At 54.5% G+C, this 27,679-nt stretch overlaps 1 protein-coding gene across 1 annotated transcript in view; it reads right to left on the bottom strand.

Moving 5' to 3' along the window:
- Positions 1-26,162, bottom strand: part of ASTN2 (astrotactin 2) — a 373,499-nt gene extending 347,337 nt beyond the window's left edge. The window contains 1 exon segment of the mRNA XM_054220714.1: positions 25,832-26,162. Coding sequence (XP_054076689.1) covers positions 25,832-26,162 — 331 coding nt within the window.
- Positions 26,163-27,679: the final 1,517 nt, after the last annotated feature.

Genomic DNA, 27,679 nt, shown 5'->3' with positions numbered 1-27,679 from the left:
TGCAAGGGATGAATTTGTGATGCGGGTTTTGTGGCCGCTCGCTCCCATGAAGTCCCCTGCGGGCATCACATCCCCCGGGGCTGCGAGCATCCGCGGCAGCAAGAAGGCAGCCAGCCGTCCCACGCGCAGGCAGCACCTCCATCCCAGGCACCTTCTGCATCCCATCCAACCCCCTTTTACCCTTAATGCGGGTAAAATTTTAGCCCAGCCTCCCTTTCCCACGCGCACCCCACTGGCGACGGCTCCCGCAGCCGAGCCCAGCACCCATCCCTTCATTTTGAAATGAGAACAAACGCAGCTTTCACTCCACCAATTTGAGATCCGAGCTGCTGAAAGCCACTTTCGGCGCCTCACTGCAAAACTCCCACCGGGCCAAGAAAACTTTTAACACAAACAAGCCAGAAACAAAAAAAACCCTCCGGCTCCTGTCCTTCCCCGTACATCCCGCTATTCACGGGGAGCGTAAACACTCCCGGGGTGCGTGTGGAGGGGAAGGCGATGAAGTAGATGCCGCAGAGCTGGAGGGCACCAAAGACAACTGCAATGTCAGCCCTGCCCGTGCCCACCACCCGCTGCCTGCAGCCCCCGGGCACCAGCAGCACGGAGTTACTCGCTGTCACTCATGCACAAAACTCCATTTGTGGAGCTGGAAAACAACCCCGAGAAGATTTCGGGTTTGGGGGCTGCAGGAGTTTGGGAGGTCATTTTAAAAAGCCAGCACTATGCCAGAAACGCTTGCTTTGCCATGAGTTCTGCTCAGCCACTAATCCCAAATCTGAACCGCCGGCATGCTCCGAGCGGGACACGTTATTTCAGAGTTTATCCCCTGCCCATGGACAAATCATAGAATCATAGAAGGTGTTGGGTTGGAAGGGACCTCTAAAGGCCATCTAGTCCAACCCCCTGCAGTCAGCAGGGACATCTTCAACTAGATCAGGTTGCTCAGAGCCTCATCCAGCCTGGCCTTGGATGTCTCCAGGGATGGGGCCTCCACCCCCTCTCTGAGCAACCTGGGCCAGTGTCTCACCACCCTCAGTGTAAAGAACTTCTTACTCATGGCTAATCTAACCCTGCCCTGCTCTAGTTTAAACCATTGCCCCTCATCCTATCGCTACATGCCCTTGTAAATAGTCCCGCCTCAGCTTTCCTGAAGCCCCTTTAGGGACTGGAAGGGGCTCGAAGGTCTCCCCGGAGCCTTCTCTTCTCCAGGCTGAACCCCCTCAGTGCTCTCAGCCTGTCCTCACAGCAGAGGGGCTCCAGCCCTCAGATCATCTTCGTGGCCCTCCTCTGGCCCCGCTCCAACAGGTCCACGTCTCCCCTGTGCTGAGGGCTCCAGAGCTGGACGCAGCACTCCAGGTGGGGTCTCACCAGAGCAGAAGAGAGGGACAGAATCACCGCTCTGGATCTGCTGGCCACAAACCCTCCCCAGCCAAAAGCAAGCCCGTAAAAGCTCCAGCAGGAAGGATGGCACCAGGACACGTGTGTTCACCTCCCCACGTGCAGAGCTCCCTGTTAACCCAGCCGAAGATTATTTTTTTTTCCAGCTTTGCAGAACTACCACTAAAGAAAAGGCCGATCTCTGAAGCCTGCCTGAAATCAGCAAAATGCATTACGTGCACATTGGTAGGTAGAAGCTATCCCAATATCCAAGGAGATTATAATTACCTCATTTGCCTACTAAAATGCTACTGTGACAATATTTAAGTTAGAATGCTTTGGTTATTTGCTAAAAATTATGTGGTAGCAATCAAGTGAAAATTTAGGCCGTAATGCAGCCATAGCAATATTGCTAGTAATTTGTGTAACCAATAACAATTATTTTTAATGTGTTAGCCAACATGTTTAAATAGGCTTTTTTATATACACATACATATGTGTGTACATATACCCAAGCACTGATGGGTAACATGGGCTCAATTTCCTCCCCCACCCTGAAAAATGAGACGTTTGAAGCATCGTTCTTCGTTAGCGCAGCAGGAGATGTGACGCTTCCGCAAGAGGACGTCTCCCGGATACCCTGATCCACTCCCCGCCAAGGGATGCGGAAGATGAAGCCCCCCCATCAGCTGATGGCAACCTGCACCATCAGAGGATGAATTCACTGAGTCCTACGGGAAAGGAGACTGGGGGTGAGAGGATGGGGGGCAGCATGATTTTCCCTTCTCTGCAAGCCCTTCCTAGGGTCAATAGCTTTTTCCACCCGGAGATTACTGGGGAAAACATCCTGGAGTCTTTCTTGCAAGGCTTCTGTAGCTCTGCTCCCAGGCTTTAACCTCGATTTTTAATACGCAGCCCACCCCGTTGTGCAGGGTGCGAGGTTTCTTTTCTTCTAAACAATAAAAAAAAAAAAAAAAAAAGGAAATAGACTCATACATTTTTACTTGGCATTGCCCTCAGAAGATGGAAATCTGATTACTTATTCCTTGCAATCCCAAATTACCCCTGCCAGGCCAGACACAGTAAATAAATCCCTGCTTCTAGAGATACCCTCTCCATGATAAGTGCGTGATGGGACCGGCATCCCATTGACCCGAGGACACCGGGCACATCGGCGGTTACCCCGTGGGTCTGTGTCATTGCCGGCAAGCAATCCCAGGAGGGATTAGCAGGAGAGCCCAGCGGGATGATGCATTTCCCCAGCTGAGAGCAGCCTTTGGGAGCACGGACACCAAAACACAATTTCCTCCTCTGCCGTGGCATTTCACCTTGTGGAAACGAGGGAGAGGATGGGGGAGAAGGAGGAGGGATGCAAGGCAGGATGGATGTTTCTATTCAAAGGCATCCCTCCCGTGTCCTACCCATCCTGAGAACTCCAGGAAGAAGCTTGTTTCATTTGTAGGAAGCAGGAAAAAAAAAAAAAAAAAAAAGGCAATATAAGGGGTTGCTGTAGCCTTCCGGCAGCTGGAGTACGGGAGAGCTCTTCCAGAAACGCGAGCAGCTCTTCCAGAAACCGGCTGTTCCTGAAGACGCAGGCGGGCAGGAGAGATCACGGCAATCACACAGCACGACCCCCTGCCTGACAGTGGACAGTTAATTTCATGTGGGGATTTGTGCTCCATTTTCAGCCCAAATTTATCTAATTGCAGCTTCCAGCTGCTGGATACACTTATGCCCGAGCTGGCAAGGTGGGCGGCTTTGCTCTGAACAGCCTTATTTTCCCAAACACAGAGAGATGGTCAACAACGCTATTTTTCCCCCCGAGCTTCCGCACCAGGGAAGGGCCGCAGCCACGCGCCTCGAGAACGGGCTGCTTTTGCCGTACGAGAAAGAAAACAGCAATTCCCAGCAGAGCGCTGGGCTGCGCACCAGCCGCCCTCCTCAGACCACGGCACGCGGGCAGGCGGCTCCCCCACGGCTCCCCCCATCTCACGGGGAGCATCTCCATGAAAAAATGCTCCCACAAAAAAAAAAAAAAAAAAAAAAAAAAAAAAATCAAATGAGGCACGAGCTATCAGAAAAGCTACACCAGAGGCACACGTTGAGGTTTCTCGGAAGTTGTAGCTACTTAGTGAAACTTGGGCATCCTGGCTGCCAAGCTAATTTCAGTCCTTCAGATCCGAAAAGGCTTCTTAGCTCCGGTACAGGGTTGTACCAAACACTAATATCATCCACACCATTTTAGGATGCTTTTCTTAAAAGCTGTGAAAACGGTAAAGCAGCTGCAGTATTTTTTATTATTATCATTATTATTATTATTTTATTTTTAAAAAGCAGAAGATCGCAACGCCGGGACTGTAAAGCTAAATACCAAACCGCAGGCGAGCAGGAACTTGGAACTTCACTTGGAGTTTAATTAAGGGTCAGGTAATATAGAAACCAGCAAAGTCTAATCTGAACAGGTCAAGGCAACGCAACTTCCTTAAGGGATGGTGGGGAAGAGGCATGCTAAGCAACCTGGCAGTATTATCTGCGAAAGAAAGCCTTTAAAATAAGATGAAGGTGATTTAGAGGGTCTAATTTCAGCGGATTTTCGCAGCCCTTATGCTAAAAGCGCTTCATAAAAGATTAAGGAAAATAAACGGCTACCCAGTCAGGGGCACGGCCAGGCAGGGATTACAGCCGGCGAGGCACAAGGAAACAAAGACAGCGCTTCCCACATCAAAAAGAGGTTCACAGGGGCCAACAACGTTACGGAAACACCACAAAAAGCGGAGAACAAGTCGCAGTGACGGAGGATGTTGGGGAGCTTTGGTTCGCTGCGGTGACGGGGGCCGAGCAGCTCCGGCTGGATTCATGATGCGCTGCCGGAGGTGGATGATGAAACTCTGTTTAGGCGAGTGAATGACCATGTTCTGCGCGCTGAACCGCTCACCAGAGGAAGGTGGATGTACTGAATCATGGAATCATAGAACGGTTTAGGTTTGAAGGGACCTTAAAGATCATCCAGTGCCGCCCCCTGCCCTGGGCGGGGACACCTCCCACCAGCCCAGGTCGCTCCAAGCCCCGTCCAACCTGGCCTTGAACCCCTCCAGGGATGGGGCAGCCACAGCTTCTCTGGGCAACCTGTTCCAACGCTTCACCACCCTCACAGTATATTTTAGTTGTTTTCTCTCCAATTCTACCGATAAAGGAGACTCCAAAGGAGGACGACAAAGCCGCATCCCTGAGGCAGGACGCATCCCTGGCTGCTAATGGACCAGGAGAAAAGAGCCAGCTGTGCCTCACCTGGCAGGAGACGGCAAAGGAGACTGCAAGGCCTGATCACATCCCTCTGACAGCAGATAAGCCACCACGGCGGTACCCATGGGGAGCAGGGCTGCCTTCCACCAGCTCCAAAGCCGGGGCCTGCCTGCCCACGGCAGCAGAGATGCTGGTGGTGGTGGGACTGCCCACGTGTGCATGGGTAGGAAAAAGCTACTCGGGGAACACCTGAAATTTGATTCACAACCTGCAACACCTCTCCAAAGAAAGGCACGAGGACACGGAAAGGCAGACTTCACATTGTTTTCTGAATTTGGCAGAACAGGCGCTCGCAGCCTGGCCAGTGCCCAGATGTTGCCCATCCAGACCCTTCATCTCCCACTCCCGGCCGGAGATCTGCCACGCCGGCCCTTCTCATCACCCCGAGATCTGCCACCAGCCAACCCCTTCTCTCCCCACACCAAAAAAGTCCAGGAGAGGTCTGAAATACAGCATTTTGTGGCTTTTCAATGCTTTTTTCCCCCCGCACCTGCTTCCTCAGCAGAGAAACAGGGCTCACGCTGACTCCGAGGGCTGCTCTCCCCAGAAACTCCCCCGTGAGCTGCACACCAGGACATCTCCACACTGGACATGGGGACTCCAGCCAGACACATATGGATTTGCCAAGCTGCAAAGTTTATGGAGAACATCTGCAGGCAGGATCGTGCGTGCAGCCCGTTTGGAGGCAGCCCTGGAAGCTTCTCAGCAAATATTTGACATATATTTTTGGGGGGAGCTGCCAACTCATGCAAGCAAATTAAATTGAAGAGAAGCTGGTTCAGTGCTTTTCATTAACAACCCTCCAAGGGGGGGGGGGGGAAGTAATTCCAAGTCGAAGGTAAAAACGGAAAAAAAAAAATAACCAACAGTTTTCTTCATGCGATGCTAACACAGAGTAAATCAATCAAACCCTGCTCCCCCACGACAGGGGAGGACGCATCATTGAACAACGCTCATCGCTCCCCGTTGGTGATATCTCACCCGTGCCGGGAAAGCCTCACCGAGCAGCGGCCCCGGGGCCGTGGCAGTGATGCAGCCTCCTGGTCCCATCCCAGCGGCTTCCCGCCATCGCAAAATACCCGAGCGATGCACTTTGCTAACACCACCACGAGAAAAAAGACCAATCAGTTCTTGGGCAATTTAAGACCTTGCCTTTTTTTTCCAGGGACCCAGGATTAGCAGCCTCCATGCACCTAACGAGAAGCCGTTCAGCTAAAACTTCTGGAGAAATCCAGAGACAGAAAGCGTCCAGCTTCCCAGGGATTTTTCAGTAGGGAGCACTAATGACATCAATGAGAAAACCAGTTGAGCTTCGTACACCCGCTACCTTGTGGCACTTCTTTGTCAGCATCTCCAGCAGCATCTAACAGCAGGAGCACGCTACCAACAAATCCCAAGCACTGCACTTCATTCCTACAGACAGAAAAACATCAGGGCTGAGATACCTCATGTCTCAGCACAGCCATTCGGCCAAGGAACAGCCCTACACACGCCAACAGCCACCCACGCATCCCTCCTCCGTGAGCCCCACGGTCTGTACGGCACCGGGGACGTTGTGCTCGAACACCACGAAGCCGGGAGCCACAGGGAAGACCAAACTTTGGACGGGAGCCCGAGCAGGTAAAACCAGCGGTGCCACACCACCACGTATAAAATGAGCGCCTCTTTAAAAGCCCTTGCAAATCAATTCAAATAAACTCCCAGGTAACCCCCCTGCCCCCCCATAATCAGCCAAACTGGTGCAGAGATGAGGAAATCTCACCCCATGCACTACCCTTGCTGCAGGCGCATCCCCAAGGCTCTAAAAAAAAACAAACATAGAGGTTATATGGGACAAAAGTGTTAGCATTTAGTCTGAGCGTGGACTGGAGAGTCTGCTTCATACCCCAGAAGCATCGCTGGGTACCAGCACAGAGCCTGGTGGTGGGGACTGGGAAGAGACAATCATTTACTGGAGCTAAGTGGAAGAGGGAGAAGAAGTCAACGCTCCACAGGAGCCCCATCAACAGGAGCATCCCAGCAGAGATGCGACGGTTGATGCCAGCGCATCCCCAGCCCACGCTCCATCCTAACAAAGACACAAGTGACGTTCGAAAGGGAACGTGGTTGACTTCCCCCTGCAGCCCCCTCTCGGACAGAGCCAGGAAGCTACGGACTGGTCAAATTTACGCCTCCATGCGCGTCCAGCATCTACTGTCTCTGCAAACACTGCTCGGGAAAGCCCCTTCAAATGGGATTTCTTCCCACTGGGGGTTTTTCCTCCGGTACAAATCTATTTGAAAAGAAGATAAAGCATCTGCAGTTTGACTGAGGTTTTATTCAGAGAAAGCTCTGGCTCAGAAATAATTGCCGTTTGCTATAATTGGTGAGATGCAGGAAGGGACTAGATACAAGTGGAGTCTGGTGCAATTTTGGGAGATTTGTTACGCTTAGCTCGCTTCTATCAATTTCAGTGGCTCAGACGCTTATGACCTGTTGCTCAGCTTATTGTGAAAATGGCTTTTATTTACTGCACTTCCATTAAAAGATGAAATCCATGCATAGGGCTCACAGGGCAGAAAATCACAGTTTACGTCTCAGCTTATCTCCCTTCAGCGGCCTCAGCTCATTTTCACCCTGGCTCGCTCCCAGCTGCTATAAAAAAAAAAAAGTATTTCCGAGCAGTGTTTCGAGTAGCCAAGGCCCCTTCCAGCACACAGGGCAGGAGGCACAGTCAGATTTTAAGGGAGTTCTCAGTGCTGCAGCCGCCGGAAGGGGAGGATGGAGCCACGGGGAGGATGAGGACGGAGGGATGAGGATGCTGCGGTGCAGGCAGGCTCGCGGCTCCCAGCGCACAGGACACCTCGGGTCCTTTTGCAGCAAGGACCCTGCTGCACTCTCAACCACTCTCCAAGCCCTGGCCAGTGCTGCCAGGCTAGCAGCTCCCAACCTAAGGAGACGGGATAAGTCAAAGGTTTGTCCCACGCTGTACTCCTGGAGGGCAGGGTCCTGCTCTCCTGGATCTCCAGAGCTTCCCCTCCTGCAGCCCCAAGCCCCCCTCACAGCAGAGCGGGCATCACCAACGCGGCAGCAGGCTCAGCACCTCCTCCTGCACCAGTTCCCTCCCAGTGCTGCCCGCAGACACCACAGCGCTTCTCCCCAGAGCTGCGCCCAGCCTGTGCATCAGAAGAACAGAGCGAGCAGCGGCAGGATGTCGGTGCCTCCTCCCGTGCCGGCTCTTCCTTTGCGTGGCAGACACCACCAGCCCCCTGAGAGGGTCTTGGGGAGGGAGGACGGGCGTGCAGGCAGCCCGAGCTCTCCCGTCCTCGTGAGAGGCCATTTGAACACCAGACACGCCATCTCCAAGGGTAGCTGGAGATGGTCCCCGGCACCAGCGTGGAGTTGCTAAGGTTACCTCCTCGGCTGCCTAATTAGAGAAGCTGTCACTCTCTCGCAGAGATCAGGAGACGTGCGCGCACGCAGGGGAGAGGGGAACTTTCAACCGTGCAGATCATTTTTAGCACGCTAAAGCAGAGAGAAAACCCCGGCTCCTAACGGGACGGCATGTTACAGCCATCGGACTCGACAGCAGCATCCTGCTCTCCCGCCGCCCAGCCGCCTGCTGAGCTGCGGGGAGAGCCAACAGCTGGAGAAATGCATGGGGCAGCAGCTACCCCAGCTCGGAGAAGGAGTGGATCCCGGTCTGTTGAGCCCACTTATCACCTCCTCCTCCACCCACCCACCCATTTCAGCCATTTCTTCCACTTCTGGCTTTGCGCTTCCACTGGTCTCCTTTCCTCAGCTCCTCGTGCACCACCAGCCTGCAGGCAGGGCAGCAGGAAAGGAGCCGGGAGGGTCTGTCCCTCTCTCCCACCTCCACACAGGAATCCTACATCACGTTGGTCATGCAAACTGGGAACCCCCCCAGAGCCCTTGTGAACAGGGAGTAAGGAAGAGGCAGAGGGAGGAGTTCTCACTCGGTCAACGTCATTTCATGAATCGGCAGCAAAGCCAAGACGACAATTCCAGAATGACTCAAAAGCCCTGTATTTTCCACCAGAAGAATCCACACACTCATGTGTGCCTCCTGTAACAGTTCGGTAAAGACCATGGAGGGAAGCTCTTCCCCCTGACCAACGCAGCTAAGAGATTATTCTCACCTCCTGAAACCAGTTCCCAAATCCCATATACAAGGCCAGGAACCAAGCTGGGAGAATGGAATAAGACACAAGAAGTACAGCACCTTGAAGAGGCTCAGGAGAGCCTCTCCGTCTTTCGGGAAGCACCCAAGGATGACATGCACATCCCACGTATGGCTTCCCCTTTGTACAGCCAGCTCTGAGCACTTTCCTGCCCATCTCCAAAAGTGAAGGACCTTCCTCCACGATGTGGAGAAGGCAAGACCATCCCCATCCATGGTTAACACTCAAGATTCAAGAGTGCTGGGCAGAGGGAACCCAGGTCTGTCCCATCCAGCACCATCCATCAGCTGGCAACCTTGGGAGAAAGCACAGAAACCATCTAGTCTCTGTGGCCAGGCCTTCGAGGAACAGGAGAAGCATTATTCCTGGATGGCAGCACTGCTGGGGCGTGACTTTGCTGGTTCAGGAAAGTTTAAGCGCACCAGGATAAAAAAGCAGATGCAGCCAAAAATGCAAAGAGATCCCTGGAGCTGAAGCGCTTGCCAAGTTTCTCCCTAACGCTTCAAGACACCCACTCATCCTCCCCAGGGGCTTGTCAGACTCACATGGCAAAAAATACACGCTCCACACCCACCCGAGCCCAAAAGAAAAGACCCTGAAATAAATCTGGAATTCAGGGCTGGCAGGAAGACAAAGTTGGGGGCGGAAGAGGAATTTTTGGTGTCTGTTTTCTAACGAAGGAACTGCCTGACAGCTCTTCTGCAGCAGACCAGAGCTCGTGGCCCTGTAACTCGCGCAGCCCCCTCAGACATGGCAATAGATTGGTTTTAATTACAGGGCAGGCGCTTAGAGGCCCCTGAGTATCTGAGAGACCGCAATGAAAACTAGAGCTTAATGGGAATAAAAAAACCCATCACCACAAGCCAGTGTATTTAGGTGGTCACAGGAAAGACAATGCCAAGAAAAGGTGGTTGGTGAGCGACCAACGATGCTGTTGGCCATCCTGGCCAAGAGGAGCTGCAGGAGGTCACTTAGCACAGCCTCATTAGCCACCCCGGACACCTTCTTGTATGCTGCGTCTTCATGGGGTGCAAGATGAGGAGCAGCTGAGGGAGCTGGGGGTGTTCAGCCTGGAGAAGAGGAGGCTGAGGGGAGACCTTGCTCTCTACGATCCCCTGAAAGGAGGGGGTAGCCAGGGGAGGTCGGTCTCTGCTCCCAAGGAACAGGCGATAGGACAAGAGGAAACGGCTTCAAGTTGCTCCAAGGAAGGTTCAGACTGGATAACAGGAAAAATTTCTTCACTGAAAGGGTTGTCAAGCCTTGGAACAGGCTGCCCAGGGAAGTGGTGGAGTCACCATCCCTGGAAGGATTTCAAAGATGTGTAGTTGTGGTGCTGAGGAACATGGATTAGTGGTAACTTGTCAGTGCTGGGTTAATGGTTGGACTTGATGATCTGAAAGGTCTCTTCCAACCATAACGATTCCATGACTCGATACGAGGCTGCTCTGTGCAGGAGCCAAGGCACAAGCAGCCGGGGCTGGACCAAGGGACCGCAGCTTAAACCGGTGAGATGCAACACTGGGACAGGGGAGCCAGTCGCTGGAAGAGGCTGTGACAGAGCCCAAGCTGCTGGAAGTGCCCAGACCCACCAGGCCATTCGCCCTCCCCACACCAGTACTTCATAGCCAGCCTCTGCCCCATAAGACCAGCTTCCCCAGTGCCCAGGGCTGAGCTGAAATGGCACGAACCGACGAGCCCCAGGGAACAGCCAAGGAGCAGGAGCAGCCCAGAGATGACTCTGCCGACACTGGAGGTGGCCAGCGCCAGCCTCCCCCTTCGCTCCTCACTGAGAGGGTGCTGCTTGGTTAATCCATTAGGCAGCTGCTTGCTAAACAGCTGTGAAAAATCAGTTTTCACAGACCATCTCCAACCGCAGCGAGCGCTGCTGGGGTCAGGAGTGGCGAGGGCATCGCTCGGGCAGCAAGGACGGGACCAGCACAATTCCGCGCTCCATCAACATCTCATCTCGTGCCCTCCTCCTGCTGCTCTGCCGATCCAGCAGCTGCCTTGGAGGACAACAAGCACCCACCAGGGCAGGAGGCACACTGCTCCGTCCCTGGAGGGGTTCAAGGCCAGGTTGGACGGGGCTTGGAGCAACCTGGGCTGGTGGGAGGTGTCCCTGCCCAGGGCAGGGGGGTTGGAACTGGATGGGCTTTAAGGTCCTTTCCAACTCAAACCATGCTATGATTCTGTGAACCCACTGCTCTCTCCACCAAGGCTGCACAGAGCTCACCCTGCCCAGCACACACCAGTAACACCAACAGACACCACTCACTTCGCCACGCTGGACGCAGGGTCACCTACATGACACCCCAAGCCAGCAGCACCTCAAAGCGCCTTCACCAATCTTCGGGGATGGTCGCGTCTGATTCTGTCCGGGGAAAGTCTTGTTGAGAGCTGTCTTTCATGCAAACTTTATTTTTCTTTTCCTTTTTTTTTTTTTTAAATGTGTCAGTTTAAGATTGTAAAAATACTTTCATCTTCAAAAAGGTGTCACAACTCCCCTTCAGCATTTTCATAACAATGCCGCGATTTCAGCTTCAAAACATCTTTCCAAACTTATTGTTCACACATACGCCGAACTTTAAAGCTCAGAACTGAGGGGCTGCGATGAAACTGGAACAAGCCGCTCTTTGAATAAAGACAAGTTTTCCTTTCATCTAGTGCTAATTAACAGAAGCATCCACCCCTCTGCGCCGGCCCCTGGTCAGCACTTGGTGTGTCCATGAGACCTCAAAGAAAAACCTCCCTCTTCCCTCACTGCAGCCCGTCTGGGCATGGCACAACACAGCATCCCCATCAACGAGGCACTTCCCAGAGGCCAACGTTAGGGAGATACAGGAGGGAGATGTAGGAGCCCCTCAGGAGGTGCTGTGGGACCCTTTCACCTCGGTTAGACGTTGACTGCAGCTATATGCAACCGAGCATCCCATGGGAACGCAGGAGCAAACCTCCATGGGATGCTCCAGGGACCTGTGCCCTGTTCCTCACCTTCTGCTGGACACCATAGCAGAGGCTGCTGGACAGGGTGGATCTCGGTGCCCACCATGAGACCATTCTCCTGGCCTAACCTTTCTCTCTAACTCAGTTCATGGCAGGAATAAAAAAATATCCCTGGGCAGCTCCCTAACTGCTGCAAATATCTGCACAGAGTTGGAAGAACGAGAGCATGGAGAAGACTGGGGAGACGCCACACGGCCATTACCAGCCAAATTAGAGCTGCAGGTTGTTCCCCAGCTGAGTCCAGAGCACCTCTCCTCTCGCCCAGGTCTCACCTGCCCTCCAGCTGCCACGGCCAAGGCGAGAAGCATCATTTCAAACAACAGCTTTTCTTGAATCTCACCCCTTCTTCCCCCACCCAACAACAGCAAAATGAGAAGAATATTAACACCTGCTGGTTTGCCCTTAGGTGCCTTCAGAGCAGTTTTGTAGAGAGAGGATCAGAACAAGCGGTGATTAAAAACTGCAGCCCCCCCCGTCCGCAGCAAATCCTTGCCTTTTAGAGGCATAGCAAAAAATATCCCTTTCCTTCCCAGCCCAAACCCCCTCCACCAGCAGAGTCAGGGAGCTGCTGTCCCACACCAGCTCCCTGCAGAGAGACACGGGGCCGTTTGGGACATGAGGTCACCAGGGAGGTGACCACAGAGCTGCTTCAGACATGGGCCAGGTATCCATGGAGAAATTTGCACCGTTCCTGCTGGAAACAGGCTTTGCAGACCACGGTCTACTAAAATATTGCCAGAGAAGCTGGGGCTGCCCCATCCCTGGAGGGGTTCAAGGCCAGGCTGGATGGGGCTTCCCATCCCTGGAGGGGTTCAAGGCCAGGCTGGATGGGGCTTGGAGCAACCTGGGCTGGTGGGAGGTGTCCCTGCCCAGGGGAAGGGGGTGGCACTGGATGGTCTTTAAGGTCCCTTCCAACCCAAACCATTCTACGATTGGGTTTCCACGACTTGTGGCACACCCCAAACCAGCCGAGAAACCTGCTGAGCGGTGAGAAACACGGTTTTGGGGAGGCAACGCAGCTGGGAGATGCCACAGGAGAAAGACGGAGGTGTTGCTCTGCAAAGGGAAGGCTCTGGCAAGGTTCAGCTCTTCCTCAGCATCCCCTGCAAACACCCTGTATCTCACCCCGGTGCCCGGGCCGCCACGCCGGCTCAGCTGGCAGCAGAGCTGCAAACAGGATTTTTTTTCCTCCTGTTTTGTGTTTTAAGTGGCTCATCGCAACATGCTGTAAAACCCTTCAGCGGCACAGAGGGAAAAGGTTTTACAACAGTCTTTAAAAGCGAGGCCAGGCAGCAGAGAGAACCTCCCGCGGCACACACAATTTTGGGCAGCGCATGGAATTTCGGGCAGCGCACGGAATTTTGGGCAGCGCACCAAAAGGAGGAGCGGAGGGAGAAGCCGGCAGCATCCCTGCGCCTCGCATCCCGACAAATCCCAGCTCCCGTCCCTCTTCCCACACCAAAAGGAGGAGCAGAGGGTGAAGCCGGCAGCATCCCCGCGCCTTGCATCCTGACAAATCCCAGCTCCCGTCCCTCTTCCCACATGTCGCTGGGCCCCAGCACGGCAAGGAACAGCTTGTCAGCTAAAGCGGCAAAGGCGGCTGCTACAAAAGCAGAATAAAATTAAGTACAACGAGGAGCAGCGTGTCTGTCGTGCAAACCGCTGCTCCGGCAAGACCCCAAGCTGGCTACGAGCAGCCCCTACAGGCAGCGTCCCCGACCTCCCTCCCAGCTGCCGTGCCACCGGATAATGGATTTCCTTCTCCGACACAGCAGAAGGCAGGAACACAGCGAGGACAACTGTGCCGCTTGGCTGGGGAGAGCAAAGAACAGAAGAGGAAGAAACAGCAAGCGCTGGGATGTGATAAATGCAACGTACAGCAATGTAACGGAGTTTGTGTCTTCAAGCAGCTCTGGTTTCTTGAATTGTGCTAAAAGGCATGGCTCTTGTTATTTAATTAAATACACTTCTAGCCCCTCTGATCGCACTTGGAAAAAATAAAGCGAGAAACACGCGGCTGTTGATCCAGTACAAAGCACGCAGTTGCAACAACCACAGCAAGAACGACCGCAAACCTCTTGCCTTTTTGAAATTCAGTCCATATTGAAGGCTCTTGATGTCCAGGATCCATGAACTACACTGGCAACACCACCTTCCATTCCCGGTGGCCTGAGGAACCATCTCCATGGGGTCCAGGGAAGGAGGCAAAGCTAAAGGAGCTGCGGGTGGCAACACCCCAGCTCCCTGGGGATGAGCTTTGGAGCCTCCAATGCAAGAGCAAATGGATGAAAAGGCTGTTATCCCTGCTCCATCCCAGGGGAACCCACAGCAACTCCCACACTCAAACATTAGGAAATAGCCTCCCTCCCTGGTGCGTTGTCTCCTCCTTAACTAGGGTGGTGGAGTCTCCATCTCCGGAGACATTCCAAACCCGCCTGGACACGTTCCTGTGCCACCGGCGCTGGGTGACCCTGCTCTGGCAGGGGGTTGGACTGGGTGATCTCCAGAGGGCCCTGCCAACCCCCACCACTCTGTGATTCTGAGGACCCCAGGCTGGCAGGACCTCAGCCCCGCCGGCACCACGCACCCTGGCTCTCCTGTGCACCAGGATGCATTTAATGGCCACGAGCAAAGGCTGCTTTTGATTTTACAGTTTTTTTATAGCATGCATTTGAGGAGCTACACAGGATGGGGAAATACATCCCATAAACAAACTGCTAAACAAAAGAGGCTAAGTGTGTACCACTCCAAACAAAAATAGACTCCTGCTAACCTCCGCTTTTCAAGCATATGCCTCTGATGACAGCTCCGTTTGGTGCCCCTTATCCCACTTCCAGTTTTGATTTTTAGGCTCCGCCACCACTGACAGCATCTTCCGACGCCTCCCACAGCTCCAGGTAAACTGGGGGCAGAGAAAAATAAACCCAACTGGAGCCGGAGACCCCCGCGGGTGAGCACGGCAGAGGGTGCATCGCCCTTCCCTGCTCCCACCCTGCGGGCAGTGGGAGGCGGCAGCAGCCCAGATGTTGCCAGAGGCTGCAGGATGTGGACACGCCACCAGCAGCTGGCGCCGGGACTGTCTCCGTGGGGACAGAAGGGGACGTTGGGTGACAGAAGACTCACACACCAAGTATTTCAGGCAGACATTTACAGCCTTCCTCCCAAGAGCTTGCCGCCGCACCTGGCAGCCGAACCTGCCACCCTCCTGATGCCCAGAAGCAATTTCTCAAGCGCTCAGACATTATTACCCCCTTTCTCGGGGCTCCACGGAGGGCACCATCCCCTACAAACGCTAACGCTTTTTTCTGCCGAGATCCAAAAGCCGTTGAAGCTGCGCGAAAGGAATTCCCACCCACTCCCCACTGCCCCAGGAAGAATATTTCTCCGCTGGCTTTGCATAGCAAACAGCTACACGGTTTTCCTTTTTCTCCCGAGAAACTCAGGCCTAGAGGAAAACACCCGGCGCAGCGCTAGTCCGAGACCAGACTTCATAAAGTTCCCCCGGCGCGGGGGAGCTGGGGGGGGGACACATGCTGCCGCAGAGATTAGACTGCAGCCTTTACTGATAGCATTCAGTCACCCTGGCAGGCTGCAGCACACCGAGTTTGTAAAGCTCCTCGGGAATCCTTCAAGATGAAAGGTACAGTATGATACGGATGTATTATATCCATGGGCTTTGTTACAGCACACATTTCCCCGCGTGGTTTTATTGCTAGAACACAAAGTTCAGCCGAAGCCCGGGGGCTCTTCGGGTGACGAATGCGCCCTACAGCCCTCCCTCCCCTCCGCGGGAGATGGAAAATGCTGAAGTCCCCGACGTGAACACGGCAGACCTGCCATCTCAGATGAGGCCAACGTCATCGCTGCTGGACGTGCCTTCAGCCTACAAAACATCTCGCTCCTCCCAACATACCTGTCGGGTACCCAAATGCCACTGCTGTGATCAGCTCCTCGACAGCATCCCACCTCTTCAGCTGGACCTACCACACGGCCTCCTGCCCCAAAGGCCATCCCCGGTACGGGCCAGGAGGCTCCTGTGGGCTGAGCCTGCTTTAACCATAGAACCACAGAATCATAGCATCGCCTAGGTTCCAAGGGACCTTTAAGATCCTCGAGTCCAACCACCAACCTAACACTGCCCAAACCACCACCAACCCATGTCCCTCAGCACCATGTCTGCCCCTCTGTTAAATACCTCCGGGGATGGTGATTCCACCACTTTCCCAGGCAACCTGTTCCAAGACTGAGTAACCCTTTCAGTGGAGAAATTTTTCCTAATATCCACCCCACACTCCCCTGGCGCAGCGGTATCAAGCGGTACCCGGCAGTGGCATCCCCTGGGAGACCTCGAGCTGCCCACCTCGAGCACCTCCTCCAGACAGAAGATGGCAGCAGACGTTTGCCACATTCAGCAGGTGGCCCGGGGGCTGGGGGGCCCCAGGCCCCACTGGAGCCTGAACTAGCAAAGCGCACGGAGATAAACCCCAGCGTGTTGCTTTGCCTCAGGCTGTCTCTCCTGCAAACTCCTGTCTGCTCCTGGGATGGAGGGAAGGAAACGTTTTCTAATTTTTTTGGAAGCCTTATTGATGCCTGAAATGCTACAAATGAGTCTATGGACACAGCTTGACCTTGGGTGCCCAGTTTGGATGGCATGGAAGAGAGGGAGGGGAACGTGCATCCACCTCTTGGATCACCTTCCCAACACCTCACTCCTCCTGGGCACCTCTCTCTGTCCGCACTTCCCAAGACATTAGAGGGGGAAGAACAAGGAGTGTGATGCCAACAAGCAGGCTTTCAGAGAAGCCTGGGGGGAATTCCCCGGGCACATTACAGGACAGGAAAAAGAGTTAAACCCCTCTAATTTAAACAGATGAGGGGTACACAGGACAAGAGAGAAGTGTGATGGGGGTAGAAGGAAAAGGGACGTATCAGGATGTCTCAACAAGCCCCAAAGCTCTCCAGGGCGACCACTCATGCTGGACCCACCACAGGAGGCTCCCGTGGGTTGAGCCTACCTTAATCATAGAATTGTCTAGGTTGGGAGGGACCCTTAAAATCATCGAGTCCACCCATTAGCCTAACACTGCCAGAACCACCACTAACCCATGTCCCTCAGCACCACGTCTGCCTACTCAGACCCAGCAAAGGAGGGTGAAGGGTTTTCCATCTCCCTCCAACCCCCCAGAGCAGCCTGTGAGAGGCAGCGCTGAGTAATGAGACTGAGGTGCCAACATCTGGCAGCATCTGCCAGGGGAGCCCCTTTGCCCCGGGAAGCCCATCCGAGTGGGAACCTGCCCCAGAGAGCAGACCTCGCTCTGGGTGCGTTAATTAGATTGGTGGCATCAGCTTTTCCCCCAGCTCCCGGCAGACCCCCAAGCAGCAAGAGCAACACGGGAAGCGTGAGCGGCAGTGAGGGTCTACAGCCCCGGCACGCAGCCGTGGTGCTCCCTGGCCGGGGCAGATGAGCGTCAGGTCTTGGTCCGGGGCTGCAGCAAACACTGCTGCACCCCAGCCCTCCTCCCGCACACAACGTGCCATCGGGCTGCTGACACGGGAGCATCTAGAAGCTGATGTTACCGAGCAGCTGGCTAGAGGCAAAAAAAATAATAAAAATAATTAAAAAAATTCCTGTGCTGTTGCCAACTCCTGTCTTCTGTCACTTGATCCCATATTTTAGCGATGCACTCCCTGGAAAACCAACCGCTCGAGCACCATTAAGAGTGGGATGGGAAGGATACGGGCTGTGAATGGCCTTGGGACAGCCGCATCCATGGGCACGCTCTGCCACACCATCTCCCTGAGGGAGAGCATCCCTAGGGCTGGCCCGGGAGCCGGGCTCGCCCCGCAGAGCTCCAGCCACAGGCAAGGCCACCCCACTGCCCCCCAAGAGATACAAGGGAGGGGGAAAAAGGAAAAAGAACCAAAGCCTCAAAGGTATCAGCACAGCTGAGCTCTTCTGAGGCACCGGTGAGGCCCCACCTCGAGGACTGTGTCCGGTTTTGGGCCCCTCACTCCGCCCGAGGGGCTGGAGCAGGTCCAGAGAAGGGCAACAGAGCTGGTGAGGGATCTGGAGCACAAGTCTTGTGAGGAGCGGCTGAGGGAGCTGGGGGACCTGAAAGGAGGGGGTAGCCAGGGGGGGTCGGTCTCTGCTCCCAAGGAACAGGCGATGGGACAAGAGGAAACAGCCTCAAGTTGCACCTGGGGAGGTTTAGGATGGATATTAGGAAAAAATTTTACACTGAAAGGGTTATTAAGCACTGGAACAGGCTGCCCAGGGAAGTGGTGGAGTCACCATCCCTGGAAGGATTTCAAAGATGTGTAGATGTGGTGCTGAGGGACACGGGATAGTGGTGGACTTCTCAGTGCTGGGTTAATGGTTGGACTCGATGATCTGAAAGGTCCCTTCCAACCCAGGCGATTCTATGATTCTATGTCCACGGCCAGCATCAGGGCCGGGAGCAAACCTGGGGTCTCCACACCCTGCACCCCAGTTCTGCAGTCCCGGGGCTTTTCGGGAGGGTAGGTTCACCCCCCCAGGTTAGTCCATAGGGTCTTTGCAGCCAGGCCAGCACCCCTCCATAGACACATCTCATCAGACCCAGAGAAAGAAAGGTATCAGGCACCCAAATTCCCAGCCTGTCCCCATAGGAGCCAGGCGCACAGCCCCTGGGAGCCATGCTGCGCTACCCCAGGCTCCTGCTGGTGATGGAATTCCTGTTTCATTCCCCTGCACTGGAAGAGCCGATGAGGATGCGTGCGAGGTGCTAAGCCCAGCAGGTCCCCTCTCCAGCTCTCCTCTCCCTGCAGAGGGATGCACGGCTAACCCTTACCACGCAGACCGTGCTGCGTCCGTGGACGGCCCTCGTCTCCCCTCGTTTAACAGGATCACTCCCATGCATGTGCCCGGGAGCAACACCATCAGCTCAGTAATCTTCCTAAATACAGCAGTTACCAGGTGACTGGGAAAAAAAAAAAAATATCTCTTTTACTGCTGATGCTGCTAATGGAAAATTTCTCCCCTTTTGCCGCTGCTTTCGAAGCCGGTGGTGGTTTCATACAGACTTTGTCTTGCACGGAGACGGGAGAGGTGGAGGTGCAGAGGGAGGGATGCGAGACTGGTGGGGAGCAGATAATGAGAAACAGAGGGGAACTCGGGCTTGTGCCTTCCTCCCCACCCGCAGGCAGAGCCCTGGCTCCAAATCTTATCTGCCCCATCTTCTCGCAGGCAGCCGCAGCCCAACCTCCTCCTGCGAGGAATCCCTCCTTCCTCCTGGACCCAGGAACCCCTCCTTCCTCCCGGACCGCAGCGGCATAAGGATGCTGGACGCATTCAAGAGCGGTGCTTCTCACACGGCATACAGGGAAGACGCCCAAAGGGATCGCTGGGCCAAAATCATTTACTCTGTGATATTTTTCTCCCCACTCGCCTCCTTCACAGGAGACAACCAGAAAGCCTCACCCAGCCAGTGCAGATGCAGGCAGCCAAGATCACTGCTCGTCCCCTCCGCATGCCATTCCGCTTCTTCAATACCATTAAGTGTCTCCATACTGTCTGGACACTGGAAACCTTAACCGCATTAGCCGAGACCCAAGCAGCAGCACAGGCATTCAATTCTTTTAAGTGGCACCACTTCTTAAGCGGGTTACGCACAAGCACCAGCTCTGCTCGATGCCGTCACCCACCCCACCGGCTGCGACAGGGGCAGGACTGGGGACCAGCAAGGGCAGACTGGCCGAGGCTCATCCTTCCCCATTTCAGATGGCTGCCGCCGGAGGAGGACGCTCCCGACACGAGCTGTACTGCGGGCACTGCACATGACGAAAGGCTTCAATCAAGGCGTTTCTATTTTCTTCACTTCTCGTTTCAGCCCCGGTCTACCCCCACACTCTACAAAAGGCATTTTGGTGGGATGGGAGGTGTTTCTCAAGCCACCTGCAACTGCTAACATCTATGTCGGCGTAGCGCGAGATTGATACCACAAGTGGCACCAATCCATCCTCCTCCTGCCCCAGCCAGTCCCGCGCCTGAACTCCTGTTACACCAGCAAAGCCCAAGGGCTCAGCCTGGTTTCACAGCCAGCCAACGCCGCACATCAGCACTGTATCACGGAGGCAGCACAAAGGCTTGTCCATCACACAGCCGGGGCTCACACTTTTAGGGCTTAGAAAGGAAAAGGCAGCAAGTTTTGGAGGTAAGGTCTGTGTCGTGGCACTCGGAGGTCACCCACCTCCCCAGCCCCCAAGGAAAAAATGCAAGCTCCCCACCTAATTATGAAGGAAAACACATTTTTTCTTACAGCAGAGGAGCAATAAAGACCTCTGGCACACCTACATCATGGAAAACCCACTGCCAGGGCAGGGGATGAAGGGGGGAGCGGAGGGGATCCCCAGCCGGCAGCATCCTCCCGCTGCTCCCACAGCTCCGCGGCAGAACACCGGCTCCTCTCTCTATAGTTAATCTTCTGTTGCCACTAGCTGGTCAACGCGGGTACTCTTGGAAAGCAGCAGCTCTCCAAGTATAGACACTCAGTTTTAACTGGGATTTTCACCCCAGAAAATATCCGAGAGGAAGCAAAACCCCTGCGAGTCCACACCCCACCGCGCTGGACAAACCACCTTCAACCTGGCCTTTGGGGAGGGGAGTGGTCACCTGAGGACTGACCCATTTTCATGGGCATTTTCTGCCTACAGACCTTCTGGGTGTTGCAGAGCTCGCCTCTCCTGCAAACCACGCCAGGCACATCTCGAGCTCAGGACCCACATCACCAGTACAACCCCAGCCTGTGCCGGGCTCTCCTTCCTTCCCTTCCCAACTACAACCACCTGGAAAACCTTAGTAATCATATACAAGGAGGGGGAGGAAATTGCTATAGAAGGTTTTTCCTCTTTCCTCTGGCCTCCCCAGGCAGCCCCCACCACCAGGGACCTGGCCCGGACCCCACGGCCACACATGGATGTGGACGGGCATGAAGTGGAAGGGGAGCAGCCCCCGCTCCCAGGTCTACATCCCTCCCAGTCCCTATCCCAAGGAGCCCACCGACACATCTCATTGTCACTGTACCACCTTGCTGGGGCTTTTTGTCTCCCTCCACTTGCCTCGGGGAAGACGTGACCCCTTGGACCCCTCTCTACCCCTTGGACTACCTTGGAACAGCCAAAAAAAGAAAAATAAACAGGAAAAACCCCAATACCTGATTAAACAAACCTCTCTTCCAAGTCTAGCAGGAGGCAGTTAACAGAAAAGGGACCGAACTTTGCTTCTCTCTGCAGAGACAACCCGGTTCTCAGATGCCTCGATGAGCAGGGTCTCAGGCCGGGTGCGCTGTCTCTCCACTGCCCACGCGACGCTGCTCTGCGTCTCACGGGACAACTCACAGCAGAGAATGGTGCTTCTGAACAGCGGCGTCAAAAACCTTCCGTCGCACCCGCGCTCCCCGGGTAACCCTCCAGCCTCCCTGACCCGGCTCTGCAAACACGGGAGTTGCTGGCAAAAGCAAGGGTGGCAAAGGCCTGCTCAAGTATTTTCAGAAAAAGCAGTAGATTCAAACAATCCGCAGGGAAATAAGTGTTTTTCTTATTTTAACGCGTTCTTACCCTGAAGAGGAAAAGAACCAAAAAAGATGGCTTCAGGAGAAGTTAAGAAAGAAGATAAAAGAAGCGGCGCCGAACGGCTGAGGAGACGGAGGGGCTGCAGAGCTTCGAGAAGTGGGGGATAACCACCAGCCGCGCACGGGGGCCACGGTGGGACGCCGGCGACGTAGATGCACCAGCACCTTTTCTGACAACCGCCGAAACACAGCATCTTGTGGCGCTGCGGACGCCAGTCAAACAGCAGCCATTAAAGCCGTTTATGAAAAGCGTGGAGTAAACTGTTCTTATGTAAGCCACTACCGGGTGAGAGCAGCGGTGAAAATTTGTCTGCCTCTTCCCTTCTCCCTCCTCTATATATATCTGCTCACGCATAGACAGAGCTTAGCTAAATTAGCTCGGAAGCTAACTGCTTCATTCCCTGAATTGCACTTAAAGCCGGCTACGCTGCTTGTGGAGCAGCTATTGTACAGAACACATGGCTGCGGACGACATCACGATACATACCTTAGAGAGACCCCATTGTACAAGAATGAAGTCAATGATAGCCTGCACCATTCGCCAGCGGAACACTGGAAGAATTAGAGGGGGGAGGAAGAAAAAAAGAAAAAAAAAAAAAAAAATACCGCAAAGCATCAGTTGTATCCAAGGTTAAGGAAAGGGCAAGATGCTTTTTCAGGAAAGGGGACGCACGGCGACTCATAACGCGCTGGTGGCAAAGTTGCATTTGTCTTTTCCTGCCACCACTGTGCTTTGCTGGGAAATTTTATAGTGGTGTAAATGGGGGTAGGGGCAGAAACATCCTTCTTGTCTCCAATGCAAGAGAGAAAATTAAACCGAGGCGTAAGAAACAGAGAAACTGAGACACCCCGCTGAAGAAGGGACACTGTGCAAGCCAGAGCTGCCGATCGGCATTCCGACAGCAGGGCCCCCGCTGTAGCCCGGGAAGGATGCAACAAGGAAAAGTTTTCTACCTCTGTTAGGAGAGGACGTAAACCGTTCCCTCCTGGCCTCCCCAGGGCTGGCAGGAGGCTGCGTGCGGGCTGTACCCGCTGCAGAGGGATCCCGGCAGAGCAGATGCTCCCGGCAGAGCATCTCCGAGCTCCCACCACCCTCTAGCGGGCTCCGCGCGCTGCCCGTGACCCACGGCTCACGCGGGCGAGCGAGCGGCGGATGCCGATGCTGCTCCTGCTGCTGCTGCTCGCACACCGTGAGGCCGGGGCTCGGCTGCCTGGGGCTTTCCCAGCCCTGCTTTCCCCTTTCGTCTCCGTCGTGCAGCGGCTCCTGCAGACCTAAGGCTTCCCCAGCAGGCAGGGATGCAACCCGGGGAGCTCGCGCTTTATGCACTTATGCTTAAGCGAGTAAAACTGGCAGGGAACAGAAAAAGTTGCTGCCTCCCTAGGAGGAGGAATCCTTTAAAAAAAAGGGAGGCAGAGCACTGCATGTGCTTTGTACCAGCCATCTATCTCCTCAGCCTGCTTTATCTACGTCTGCCTTTAGAAATGACCAGCAGAAAATGTGGCACTTAGGGATGTGGTTTAGCGTGACTTGACAGTGTTAGGTTTATGGTTGGACTTGATGACCTTACAAGTCTTTTCCAACCTCAAATATTGTAGGATTCCAAGTTTCACAGCGCTGCAGACACGGCTCTGGCACCTGCCAGCCTTTAGCTACAGATCCCCCATCCTCCTCTAACACAGAGCACGGCACCCGATCCACTCCAGCCTCCGGAGACTTATTAAAGCTGGGAGCTGCCGAGCAGACCCACTCCAGACTACAGACTGCCTGCTTAAACACGGCGCTTAAACAAACTCATCACCACCTGGCAAGGCAATGTTTTATTTCATGCTTCCCGGCCTGGAAAGACTTTTGAGCCCCACAGAACGGGGCGGCCTCAATTTATTCTCAACTTATTTCATTTTCCAGAGGCTGTCGTCTCAGCACCAGGACTCGCCTCTGCCCGCTTCATGGCTTTGGGCTGGTTGTATTATTTTTTATTTTTTTTCTCCCCAAAATCCACCCACAGGGTGGCTGTCCTGAGATGTGTGCTTTAGGGGGTCTTCCTACGCCATCCTTACCCCCACGAGGCCAGAAAGCGGGTTTTGCCAGCAGCAAAAGCATTAAGGAGCCCTCAAGACGTGTGCCATGGGCAGGACATCAGCTCTTACGTGGCTCCCTCAGCTCGGGCCCAGGCAGCACTAAACACGTCCAGCATCACACGTAAACACACGTAAGCTCCAGAAATCAGCTAAGGGTAAGAGAAGCCACTGTTTAAAGCAATCCCTGCCCCCAAGTCACTCCAAAGCCACTCGACTGACCTCCCACATGTAACGTGATTTTCACCTCCAAGAGCACATTTCGAGGCAGCAGCAGCAGCTCCTCTCAGGTTCCCAACCACCGATAAACTTAGAAAAGGATGCAGAGGGGAAAATAACCACTACAGAGAACTCCAGCCTCACTTCCCACACTAGAAAACCAAACCAGCAGAAATCCTCCACAGCGCTCGCCCAGAAAAGAGTTAACTGCGAGCGAGACTCAGTTGCCACACCAGGAGACGGGAAGAAATGCAACAACTTTGAAATATCAGAGCATCCACAGCAATTCATGAGCTAGACCTTGGGGAAGGACAAGTGTTTTACCTTCTCTGGAGGCAACGTGCTGATTAATTTCAGGACTGTGATGAAGCCATCCCACCATGGGCAAAGCTTCCATTTATCTTCCAGTCTGCCTGATGCCTGCAGGTCCAGGGGAAACAGGAGGGGACATTTTGGGGTCTTTTGTCCATGAAGGGGCAGCAGAAAACCCACAGTTTCGCACAAGACATGCTACATATTCAGGAGCATACGCATAACCAATATCCCAGGGCAGAAAAAGAGAATTTTTTAGACCAAGACACAGTCTCTTTCCTGGCAGTCACTCACAGAAATAGGATTTGCTATACAAGATCATGTCTCTGATCTATCAAGACAAATTTCTCTCCTCCAACTTGAGCTATTACCTGGGCTACACACCGAGGGGTTTCTTTGCTTTCTGATATATTTAGAGCAGTGCGCAATTCACACCCAGTCCCTGAAGAAACTGTACTTTAATCTGAAAATTCAACTCAGTGAACCATGAAACTTCTTGTTACTTTTAATCACTGCAAGGTAAATGTCATTCCTACTGCATCAAACCTTTGATTTTTCACTTTTATTACTTGAAATAGAGTATCTGGTTTGTTTGGGATTTTTGCAATTGACCAACCGTGTCTAAAGATGCCACACTGCGAAGCCAGAACCCAAGAGGCTCAAGAAGTACCACCAACTCATTTATTACAGGCGCCTGCTACAAGAAAGCTTCACAGGAGGTAGAACAACAGGATCGGTAGACACAGACAGTCATTTTCCTACCCTGGCACGTCACAGCCAGTGAAAGGCTACCACTTCCACAAGGTACGGGAAGGGACTTGCAGAGAGGTGGCCACCAGGTCACCCTGCACATGGGCACAGCTGGACACGCCTGATGCGGGCAGGGCGATGCGCTGGAAGTCACAACCCAGCGGTGACAAGCAGTATCCCTGACCCGAAGTTAAGCAGGTACTGGAATTATCCTATGTTCTGACATCGACAAGCAAGCAAGCTAGTGGATAAAGAAAAAAAATCAACAAAAAAACCTTCCGTGACCTGGCAGAGTAAACACTGCACTGTCCATACGGCATTTCAACAGTTCCCTTGGAGGATCCCCAGGCTGGTTAAGGCACAGAGAAGGCTAAAAGTGACAAGAGGCAGCCCGGGCACCCCATCTGAGACAGCAGGAGGAAAGTACGACAACAGAATTATTTCTAGTCCCATCCCCCTCCCCACAAACGCGGCGATGGGAGGAAAGTCTGCAGGCGTTCGCCACCGACCCCGGCGCTTGGAGTTGTGCGTGAAGCAAGAGCGAGCTTCGAGAATTAAGACGAAGCGTTTATAAAATTAGGCTCTGGCTAGAAAAAAAACCCACCAGCCTCTCCACGTTCTCCCAGGCTGGGTGGTTCCTCCTCCAGGGCTAAGCCTTCAAGTTGGGAGCACAAGAGGCAGCACCCACCACTTTAGAGCCCGAGCGGAGCCGCTTTGCTCCCAGGGCAGCCCCCAGGCCCTGCTAAAAAATCCCTCCCCAGCAGGAAAAATATAAAAAAACAAACCAGGGTGCAGCAAGGGCAGGGTGAGAAACCTCCAAAACACAACCAGGCTGGCCACGATAAGGGGAGGGCGAACGATCCCGGCGCGGCTGGGCGACAGCCCGGCTGCCCGCACCGGGATGCTCCGCGACGCGGGGATGAAGGGAGGGGAGAGGAGAGGAGGGGGGGGATCGTCGGGACGGGCCGGGAGGCTGCGGGGGAAGCGTTGCGGGGCTCCTACCGAGGGTGAAGAAGGGCAGCTCGGTGTTGTCCAGGTCGTCCTGCACGGCGACGCGGCCGGGCAGCTCGCTGCGGACGAAGAGCAGCAAGCGGGAGTCGGCAGCGGCGGCGGCGGCGGGGGGCGGCGGGGCCCCGCTCCAGCTGATGTCGTTCTCCCGGAGCACCGGCAGCGTGGACACCGTGACCGTCTTCACCCGGCAGGGACCGGGGGGCTCCCGCGACGCCGCCGCGCCGGGCCCGACGCCCAACATCACCGGCAGCAGCAGCAGCAGCAGCGGCGGCGGCGGCGGCGGGGAGGCGGCGGGCGGGCGGCGGCGCGGCGGAGCGGCCATGCCGGGCCGGAGCCAGGCGCAGGAGAGCCGCGGCGAGGCGAAGCGAGGCGAGCGGAGCCGGCAGCTCTGAGCCGCCCCAGCCCGCCGCCACCGCCGCCCCCCGGCTCCGCCTCCCGGCCCGCCCCGCCGCCGCCGCCCCCCGCCGGGCCGGGCACCGTCTGCCGCTCCCCGGCGGCCGACGGAGCCGGACGCCGGGCACTTTTAGGCCCTTCGCTGCCGCCGGTACCTGTGGTGGCCCCTCGGCAACCGGCCTGGCCCTCTTCCCCCCCGCCGGTCCCCTGCGCCCATCACCGCTCCCTCAGTCCCAGCATCCCGGCCCCCTCCGCGCCTCCCCCCGGCCTGGCCACGGGATCCAGCTCGCTGCCACCCGTACCTGCGGGCTAACCCTGCCATAAAGGTAATTGCCAGGGCGCAATAGCACAGAAATGTGAGCTTTTACTAGTTATTACCCTTTCATTAATGATTAGGCACCTCCAACGTCCAGGGCTCCTTGCAATGACACGCCTGGAGGAGACAAACCGGTGACTTCTGGCAAAGATTTTCAACATCATCTTTAACAGCCGGTGTTTAAATGGGAGCGAGAGGAATAAATGATGCTGAGGTCTGATCACAGATGCCTGCATCCCTCCGGTGCTACCCGAGGGCTGGAGTTTGTGCGTGAAGACGAACCAGGTGAGCTCCACGGCCTTGAGCTGCAACGGAGCCGAGTGGCTCTTCCAGCAGGGAAGCTGGAACGATGGGGATTAGACTGGAGGCAAACCCTGTCCCTACGGGCAAAAGGGACAGGGTCGACCCCAGCCCCAGAGCCTGAACTCCTGCCCACAGCCCGGCATGACTAACGGAGGCAAAGCAGCCCACGGGAGTTATGAGTCAGTGACTCACAACAACAATTTCCGAGTGACTGCTAATCTACCTGATTTTATTTGTAGATGTACATACAAAAGAAGATGTCAAAACCCTAACAAAGCACGCTTAATGCTCAGGCTTATATTATTTCCACAAGCTAATTAAGATCAATTCATCATGCGCCTATTGAGGCAAAACAGCCTTCTGAGATACCTGGGTCATCAAATGTTAAAACCACAACAAGGGCAGGATGGCAAAGAACGTGAAATCCAGCAAACAAACAGCTCAAGCTCTGCTCCCGGGGGCCAGTCCCCGCTCCAGGAGCAGCCGCAGCTCCAGCTCCAGCCTCCACAAGCTGCAGCCCCCGCCGAAAGAGCATCAGGGTGCGTACGGCGCCTATTTCCAGCTGCAGAAATAGAGAGAAACCAAAAAGTGCTCACCGGCAAACAGGCAACTAGTTAGAAAACGTTTAGCTCTGCCTAACTGGGAGGGATGAAGTTTCCAGGCATGCTTGGGAACAAAAAAAAAAAAAAAATCAAGAAAAATGCAGTCCTAAACGTCAGCTGTTGGTTGGGAAAACTGTAATAGTAGAAAAAAAAGTGTTTCCCCTCCTTTTTTTTTTTTCTCTAAGGGGGAAAGGATAGATTTTGGACCAGTTTAGGCTGTTGTCA

This window comes from Rissa tridactyla, chromosome 14 (assembly GCF_028500815.1).
Source record: "Rissa tridactyla isolate bRisTri1 chromosome 14, bRisTri1.patW.cur.20221130, whole genome shotgun sequence".
NCBI lineage: Eukaryota > Metazoa > Chordata > Aves > Charadriiformes > Laridae > Rissa > Rissa tridactyla.
The sequence above is the reverse complement of the archived record's forward strand: the minus strand, read 5'-3'. Positions and strand labels throughout refer to the sequence as shown.